This window comes from Bidens hawaiensis, unplaced genomic scaffold, assembly GCF_021521415.1.
Source record: "Bidens hawaiensis isolate Kalapana, Puna unplaced genomic scaffold, B.hawaiensis_p1.1 tig00003022_1, whole genome shotgun sequence".
Taxonomy (NCBI): domain Eukaryota; kingdom Viridiplantae; phylum Streptophyta; class Magnoliopsida; order Asterales; family Asteraceae; genus Bidens; species Bidens hawaiensis.
Genome location: NW_027491163.1, coordinates 2,849,779 through 2,859,821, shown reverse-complemented (window position 1 = coordinate 2,859,821; position 10,043 = coordinate 2,849,779). Strand labels below are relative to the sequence as shown.

Sequence of the window (10,043 nt, the reverse complement as noted above, 5' to 3'; positions counted from 1 at the left end):
AATAGCAACAATTACATATATCTCCAATTTAAAAACCAAATCAAGTAGGTAATTAGACGAACATATCGAAGCTAATCAATTCAATTGGAGTCGATGTATTTACTCGTTTGCAAATTTAAAAAATATTACATAGTTTATAGGTTGAATATTTATAGCATGGGTGGCATATCAACAAATTTATCACATAATATTGTATAAAAAAATGACTACTTTGACAAAACTACAAAGCAACATTCATTCACAAAATCAAAAGAAGAAAACTAAAAAAGATGTCGAATGTTTACATCATCCCAATAGTGGCTTCCAAATGTTTACTCACCACAACGCTTGCATTTTTGTCTCTTTTTAGTCTCGTCATTTAGTTTGATTATATTCTTTCTTGGTCTTCCAGGTGGAAGTTTAATTGTAAGTGGGTATATCTTTTCATCGGTATCTATATACACCCATTGATCCTTTGTAGGCATTGGAGCAATTTCTAAAGCATAAGCTAATTTGCACTCCTCAATAGTAAAATAGGAATAAACATATATCTCCCAGTTTGCATCCCTTGTGAAAATCATAAAAGCTGCTGCATGCGGACATGGAATACCTTTAACCTGCCAACGCCGACAAGTACATGTTCTTTCATCAAGTGAAACCTCCCAACTTTGGTCCGTGTGTTTTACTTCAGCCCGGTTTTCACCACTTCTACAAATTTCATACTCACTCAAATTCGACACAAAACATTCAAAATACTTTAAAAAAAGTTCACTCAAAACATTCAAAAAAATATTTAAAACATTACACTAGCCTTAGAGATTTTGTTGAGATAACTCTTAGTAATAGGCACTAAGGTACCTTCCATTTTCTAAGAAGCCTCCTTTTCTTATCCATTCTAATCTCTCCAACGGAATCAAGTAGGTCAACTACCGCTGATAACTCGCCTCAACTATCCAAGAATTAAATGCCTCTGATATATAATTAGTAATATAATAACACTTTACTTAACCTAAATTATTTTGGTTAAAAATATACATTTTATTAGCAATATAAAAGAGAAGCATGTATCCTCTATTTTCACTTTAGGTCAAAACACCTTGGAGTGACTCGTTTCGGTTTAGTTTTCTCAATGTAGTATACAAATCCTTTAGTGACTGCATAATGGGCCAATGCTATTCTAAACTCTTTCACATTTTCAAATGTTGAGTTTATTGTAATGGTTCGACTTTCCTTAATATAAGTTTTCGGTTGTGAATCCTCCCGCTCAGCTACATTATCCGTACTATCAACTTCAGTATCCATACCATAATAGCTATGATAACTATCATCACTTAATGAATACTTCGATTCTTCCTCACCGTTTTCTTCCTCACCATGTTCTTCACCACATTCTTCATCGTGTTCTCCATCTCGACCCCTGCAAACGATGTACAATTCTCATACAAAACTATTTGTACAATATATTAAAAGTTTATCAAACAAACATATACCTTTGTTGCATCGAACATATCTCAACATTATTATCCGTCTTCACATAAACGGTTAACTCTTTCTCCACCTCATACATACTTAGCATCAGTTGAAAAGTTATCATGAGAATCAACCTTAACATATGATTTCTCACTCGCGTATTTGTCAATGTAATAAAGTGAGAAAGCAAGCTCTCTGTCAGAAGGATAATGAGTGACAACCTCTTCAATCAAATCATCACAGCCGAATATGCATGTGTCGATGTAAATGCATTTTTGAGATCCAAAACAATAGTGTTTTTTAGATGACTTCTTGGCTAACCGAAAGTATCCTCCATATTTTAGTTTTATTTTGTACATAGAAAATACTTGGGCACTAGCATTCACGATTGTTGATGATCGATCCATATTCTCCCATGCTGGTGTAAATGAGTGGTTTCCCATAAGATCCATGTTTTCATCTTCCATAAGAATCTAATGTGAATAAACAAAAAAAATGTTTATTAAGATTTCATTACATAATAAAAGTATCCAAACAAAATGCCCACTATGAATTTTGTTTACAAATTTGACTTCACTATGAATTAACTCCACTTTATCACATAAGGTATCTTAATCTGTAATGCTTGAATTATACAACTATAATTAACTCCACTTTATCACATAAGATAGCATTATTCTTTACTATACTTATTTACTTTATATAGTTAAAACTTGAAAACTTACAGATTTAATCAATGCACACAACAAAAATAACTTCTACCACTAGAATGTTAATCTAAATGGCAAGAAATAATTTAATGCTTCAATGTATCAATTATAACTGATGTGGTTCACCATATGGGTTATGTATTGTAGCGTCTATTTTGTTTGTCCAGAAGCTTTAAACCAAATGGGTCATTAGGGATACATGCAATGGGCACGTTGATTATATAACATCTAAAGGTTATGTTAATGTTGTTGTCTTGTTGACCCAACATCATTTTAATAAGCTGGTAAAGAGTACATAACATCAGTAGACTAGTTTATAGGAGAAGTAATAAACTCCTAACTCACAAAATAAAATAATGACCAATATTCTAGTTAAATAATGTTTTTCTAGCAAAGAATCTTACACAAAAGATGCAACTAAACATCTGATAACTAGCAAAGTACCATTGTCAAAAACAATAAAAGCAGCAACCATGCTACCATAGTCCAAAACAAGATAATTAGGGTTTGTATCAACAATAAACGCAGTGAACTTACCGCAAAATTGATCAATGTTTGCTATGTTCGCCGGCCTCGATGATGTTGTTGTGCTCACTGACGTTTCCGTGTTCGCCGGATTGGATGAGATGATGATGATGATGATGATGATGATGATTGCCGTGAATCTTGAACGACGATTGATTGAACGACGTCTGTTTTAAACAAATTCTATGTTTGTTCTCTGATATGCTATTGAAGATTGAACGACGGTTGATTTTTACTAGGGTTATTGTAAATAGAAAAGGGTAATATGGTAATTACATACTAGAATGAGAGTATCTCAACTATATATACTGTATAACTCATGGGCAAATTAAGACACTTAGGATTTAAGGGATTTACAAATATTATAACACATGGTACAACATACCAAGCATAATGAAGAAGGACAATATAGTCATTAAAGCATATAAATGTCACGTGCAGTTAAAATTGGTTAAAAATAGTTACAATTTTGATCCCTTAACTTTAATCATATTTTGTAAATATAAATAATACTTACAACTTTAACCCTAATCTTTTATCTATATATTCTTTTTATTTTCATTTTTAACCCAACTTCCCCCCACTATTTTTAAAAGGTCATAACTTTTTCAAACGTATTATTTTTTAAAAGACATTGCACTATAAAAACGAGCATTTTATTATTTTTAAATTGAGTATGATATTGCTATAGTTTTTTCAGTTAAAAAACAACATTTTCCGTAGAGATATGTGTGGTCCGATTTTGATGGCTTTTAAATTAAACCGTGAGCTAGACCGTTACTAACGTTTTTTTTGTCTTCGAAATAGAAAAACACCCCTTTGAAAATTGAAAATCGGTTGGCCAAAAGTTAAAGAAAAAAATCAACCGTGAAATCAAACCAGTTAACTGTTTGAACAGTTTCACAGTTTCAGACGAGATGATACTAGACCTCATTTCCCGCTGCATCGCGCGGGCACCCACCTAGTGTAATTATATGTTTAACATTGGGGAAATATGTAATAAGGAAAGTTAAGGAGGGGATATTTGTAAAAATTCCTATAATATAAAATGCCTTAAGATAATAAAATATATACCTTAAAATAATGCATAAGCCTAAAATTAAATTATTTAACTTTTATAATCCCGTTAGTTAGATTTTGTTTTTGTTTTAATTATAGTTCGTGAAGTTCGATTGCTTTGGTTTCGTTAATGCGCTTTTAGTTTTTATTTCAAGTTTATCTTCGATTGCAAGGTCAGTTTCTCACACCCTCTTTTTAAACGCTTTTACATTTTGAGGGTAGCATGTATATCATATTCAAAGCATTTACATAGTTATTCTTTTTCAAACTACAATTCGTATTATGGGCTTGTGTGTTTACTTGCTTACTTGCTTCAATTTCAATTTCAAGTGGTGGTTTCGATAAGTATGATCATACGCCCCCCCTCCTGCACTCACTATCGTCGTGCTATGAGTGGAAAAAGGACCCCCAATCCGAGTACGTTGGTTGTTACCAACTGGAAAGGACCTTGCATGCGATTATCTGAGTACGTGGGTTGTTACCAACTGGAAAGGACCTTGCTTGCGTTTTACAGTTGTTCATAGAATTGCATGATTTTCTTTTACATATACATCAACTTTATGTGATTCTCACCAACTACTTGTTAGTTGACTATATTTTATATACATGATACAGGTACGATTATTAGAGGTTGAAGTTTGCTAAAGACACTAGATTTAGGTTATAAAAATAATTGAACAAGTTATTGTATTTTTCTTTTAATAAATGTTATTTCCTTGTTTTGAACAAGTTGTTGAATAAACTAATGATAATATTGTCACATAATAGTGTCACATGTGTTTTGAACAATCTATACGTCACACTTGGGAGTTTCCGCTTAAGCCTGGGTGTTACACTACATGGCTCAGAGAACTCTTAAATTGTGTGTTTAGGGCTGTGGTACAAATCCCAAAAATAAAAGACGTTTCCGCTGAGCTTATATAGAAAACTATATTTGTATTTTATTAGTAGTTTAAATATTTTTAGAGTCAAACGTTCCACCCCCATATAGCTGACGTATTCCCCCCCCCCCCCCCACGTTGCAGGTAACTAAGTTTAGTAAACAAATAACAAGGATTAGAGTCATCATGGAGATAGAAGCTCGCATTGTAAGATGGCTTAGTTTGATAATGAAATCCTTGTAATATAATAAAATAATATTTGTAAACGAATACTTGGGTGTTTAATTCTCTAGTAAATTTTCAATGTAAATTAATATTTCAATAACTTAAAGTCTTCCTCTAAAATTAACTCACAACTTTTATATATATATATATATATATACACAAAGCAGGTACTAACTTTTGGTCACACTCCTAGGCCCTAAGTTGAGGTGTGACACTAAAATTTTACTGTTTTTTACTAAGAACTTTGTTGAATTTTGAACTCTCCTACTCTAGCAATTCGTCTTCGTCGGGTTTCACGTAGCGCGTGCCAAATTTTGTTTTTTGAATTAGAATGTTACGGTACTCTAGTATGCTCTTACAAGTTTAAAATGATCATTTTCATATTAAAATTTTTTTTGCGATGTCTACAGAGAATTGAAAAAAAAAAACCGTCTATTAACCAAACCGAAACCGAACATAGTAGAAAAATCAAAAATTGAACGGTCTGTATATTCAAAATGTAACATCCTGAAACTTTCGGTTAATAATTGCCAGCTGTAGTAGTTAATGGACCACTTGGTCATTTTGACAAAGTTAAAGTACAGGGACTAAGCTGTATTTTAGAAAAACTTGGTATGAGATGGTTCGTATCAGGCATTTCTTATCCGTTTAAGATATTAATTGAGACAAACTGTCAAACACACCTACAAGTTTTAGAGGCCCCGTCTTATGTCTGCCTTATCTGTGAAGAAAGGATGAGACGGGCAATCTCATTATTAGACGATCCATCTCATTATTATACGATCCGTCTCATTGCTGAGTCAACAAACAAATTGACAACTTAAACCAAAACGTTTCAAACGCTTATTCAGGATGTTTCCATGCTTCGTGGCTATAAATAGCATGCATGTAAACGTTCATAACCCATTCCAACATCACTTTATCATCTCAAATCGATCACACACTTCAAACTAGTGTTATGAGACTCTAAAGGTGTTCATAAGCAAGTTTTTTCCAATTCATTCCAGATGTCTAAGAGCCATTTTTAAGTTGTTACCAAGTTCCCCAACTCATAGAAACAAGGTAAATGTGTTCCTACACTCATTAAAGTTTGTTATCGCTCGTTAAAACCATAAACGAGACTTTGGCAATCAAACCTTATCAAAATCATGTTGGCACGACGTTAACATCTTTTATGGGTCATAAGCAGGGTTGTTCACGAGTCGAGCCAAGGTGGTTTCGAGCTCGAGCTCGAAATTAAACGAGGAAACTTAGCTAGGCTCTAGCTTGATTTTGAAGTTAAACGAGCTTAATATTAAGGTAACGGGCCAATTCATGACTCAAGCCGAGCCAGGGTCGATTTTGGCTCGGTTACAAAAATGATCCAAATCAGCTCAGGATGTTTGAAGTCAACTTTTATAGCTAGTTTTATTCGAGCTTTTATCGAGCGAGCCAAGAGCCTGAGATTCGAGCCTCGAGCTTTTTGAACAGCCCTAGACTCATAATGGGAGTTTAGAATGCGTAAAAAGGTATCGGAAATAAGTTTAAAAAGATTTTTAAGAAAACAGGTCTAATCAGACTGATGAGACGGATCGTCTCATCAGTGTGATGGTCCGTCACAAATAATCAGTGACACCCCGTCACAAATTTCATATGGGGTCAAACCTGGGTCAAAACCCTAATTGAGATGGACTGTCTCAATTTATAACAGTCCACATCAAACCAATTTTCAGTATGTTTAAGAGAAAAAGTGTTTTGAACCTGTTAATCAAACTTAAATGCTTTAACGAGGTATGAAATCATGACAAAACGAGATGAAACTAGACTCACGAGCAAGTTAAGATATTTACAAAAGTTATTCTCGTGTCATAAGTCCGAGGCAACGTGCAGACAGAAATCGATACAAAAAATTGATCATAAACAAAAAGGTGAATACGTTCAAACTTTTACAACTATTTAAATGAGTCATTTACATAAACTCAAAAGTTTGCATGGGAGCATGAATCCCTAAAACTTTATGAACAAAGGTAGTCGTTGGCCCTTAACCTATCATATACGTTTGTCTGGATCCTTACATATGTGGTCAGTTGGTGGGCACACGACACCACGCATAGTCATTCCGCTGCCCACGAAGGAGAAGTCATAAACAAATTGTTAAGAGAATGATTCTATGTATATGGGTAATTGCTGTAAGGCCCCAATCTCGGTACCCTACATTGGACATTAGATTTACTCATAAACTCAGTTTGTTACAGCGGAAGCACACACAATTTGCAGCGGAAACTAAAACTTTGTACATAATAAGTTCTATCACTAGCTAAATATTCAATATGGATAGCCTCGCACACACCTCAAGCTTGTCCCGTCATCAATAATACCCGCATGCATACTAAAAGTCAGCTACATGCTAAGTGAGTTCTAACATTTCTTTCTTTTCATAAAATACGATTTATAAATAAACCGCATCGTTCAAACATTCACACATAACATAAAATTTATCATTCGTTATTTACTTGTTCTATGTCGGTCAGTCAATCAATCAATCCATAACTATTCTCATGCAAGCTTTCTCATAACCGAGCCTCCTATTCTTGCTCATAACCGAGTCATCTTCCCTTGCTCATAACCGAATAAAGTTAGAGGGATTTGCCATCCTAACTTATTATGCAAGCGTGAGGCCCGAAGGGTCTACACATGAACATGTACCCATTATTCTATGCATAAATTTTGTACACATTTACATTCATATTACTATATACACAAGTGTTAGTAGGGCTGGCTCCCTATCTTCTCTCCTTTTCTATCATCTAACATTCAAACATATATTTAAAAAATTTACAATTCTACTAGTATCCGTAGCTGGACCATACATTCACGCAACGTACATCTATACATTCGTTAACTACCATACGAAGACATCATTCCATATATACGCACATAATTATTGGCTACCATACTTAGTATCCCTAATAGGACCACATTATCATTGTATCCCTAACTAGACCATCTTACCACTGTATCCATAGCTGGACCTTCTTGACATAGTATCCATAACTGGACCACCCTACCATAATATCCATAACTAGACCATCCTACATAGTATTCGTAACTAGACCATCCTAACATAGTATCCATTAACTGGGCCATCCTACATAGTATATTTAACTGGACCATCCTAACATAGTATCCATAACTGGACCATCTATCCAAAGTATCCATAACTGGACCATCTTTCCATAGTATCCATAACTAGACCATCTTTACACATAGAATAGTACTCTACCAGTCAATACCTTATATCTACAACCAGACCACATACCATAACAACATGTTCCCTAAACACAGTATAGGCTTTTAGTCCTTTATTGTGTTCATGCTCATGCTTTCCTTTCCGTAACACACTATCATGTCCATAAATGGAACATCTGTCTATTGTATAAGCACTTGCATACAACCCACAAGCATTCATTATGTGGACATGTATAAGGTAGTACGACCCCCTGATGTCCACGTCATGAGTTACTCACATTCTTCATACATCTTTAACATAAAATAGTTAAGTAAATTTTAATTCTTTGAATTTATGTCAATCTGATAAATGAGCGGAATCAGCTTGCAGCCTTATTTTTAAAGTTTGATCTCTTCACTTTATGTCATTACGTTTCCTTTCGTATAATAATTTATTTATGTTAATGAACACAATTTCCTCCATAAGTAGTTAGGCTTAAGGGTATGGGTCACTCTGGCTCACTAGTGATGCTGATGTGGCTCGCTTGAGATCATTGAAACGCCGCGCACCCATCCCCAGGTCACTAGTGACGTGATTCACGTGACCACCCTCATGTTCATCAATAACCAAAAATGTTTATTTTTTCCTTTTTTTCCCATTTCTATTTTTTCCTTTTTTTCCCATTTCTTTCTTAATTTCTTTATTTTATTTAACTAAATATAAATAATTAAATTTATGGAGAATGAAACATAATGTAGGTTGAGTAGTGTGGTTGAATGGAGGAAAAGTCAAAATGACACTGATGTAGCGAATGATCCAGAATAATGGAAAACGACCCATAATCAGGGGCGACTCAGCGAATGTGAAGGACTAAATCGAAATAAGATTTTGTGACATTTTCAAGGCAATTACTTAAAAAATAAGAATATTTGCTTATGCAAGTTTTGAACTTATTACCTATACTTTAGTAACAACTAACAACTAAGGGGTTGTTTGGTAGCCTCTTAATGATCATTAAGAGTCTACTTCTTAATGGTTCATAGCATCTTAACAGGTAAGAGATAACCTTAGGTCTGAATGGTTAAGAGGTTACATCTTAATGGTTACCGACTTAAGGCTACCTCTTAACCGTTAAGAGGTCATGAACCATTAAGAGGTAGCCTCTTAATGGCCATTAAGAGGCTACCAAACAACCCCTAAGCCTACCATCATATCAATACATTACTTTGAATTTGTTTAACCCATTATAATATATCTATATATAATATTTTTTTAGACTTGAAAGCCTTAATTAAATATGGGCCTAAAGCCCTTACTTGTTTTCGCTGTCCCACGTGCCAGCCCTGTCCATGATACATATCCTTAAATGAAATTAATATAATACTTTTTCTATCATTCACTAGTTATAATGAAATGATTTTTATTAGGGAAAATTCCCAAAATAGCCCTTTTTAGAGAGAGAAGTCCAAAAATAGCCCCTTTTTGTTGATTATTTTCAAGAATTTGTACCTGGAAGACACATTGGGAGAATATATAAATTATGAGGGAGCAAGCCAAATACTTAAAAATATGTAGGCAGCAGACCAAATATAGGAAAATGTTGATGGTAAAGTACAAATTATTTCAAAATATTGAGAGAGCATCCATATTTTTTCTTAACTTTTCTTCTCAAAATACAGTCTATCAAGACTGTTTTTTATGTTTACTATCTAGGCCGTACATATTTTCAAATTCTAGGAAAATGGGCTTTTTAAAATTCGTCTTGGGAGACACATTTCACTGACATTTGTTCTTAGAAGACGAGATTATTGTATTTCCTTCCTTATTCGTCCAGATCTTATAGTTCTTCATCTTCTTCATATATATTTTTAATCTCAATCATCAAAAAATTATTTAGATTAGTGTATATTTAGATTCTCGCTATATTAATGTTATTTGAGTGTTATGAGAATACCACTTATCGATGTAGCATTTTTTTCATGGGGC

The 10,043-nt window shown here is 33.9% G+C and overlaps 1 protein-coding gene across 1 annotated transcript; it reads right to left on the bottom strand.

Annotated features, from left to right (window-relative positions):
• Nucleotides 1–311: 311 nt before the first annotated feature.
• Nucleotides 312–873, bottom strand: LOC143622136 (uncharacterized). Its single transcript, XM_077093371.1, has 2 exons — nucleotides 838–873; nucleotides 312–734 (listed from the first exon to the last, which is right to left on the bottom strand). Exons 1-2 carry the CDS (start codon nucleotides 871–873, stop codon nucleotides 312–314), a joined length of 459 nt encoding a protein of 152 aa, XP_076949486.1.
• Nucleotides 874–10,043: the final 9,170 nt, after the last annotated feature.

What these genes read in the sequence shown, in the direction of transcription:
- LOC143622136 (XM_077093371.1), bottom strand. Translation starts at nt 873, where the DNA reads ATGGATAAGAAAAGGAGGCTTCTTAGAAAATGGAAG. An exon ending in GGCTTCTTAGAAAATGGAAG is followed by an intron (nt 735 to 837) that starts GTACCTTAGTGC and finishes CTTTTTTTAAAG; the next exon opens with TATTTTGAATGTTTTGTGTC.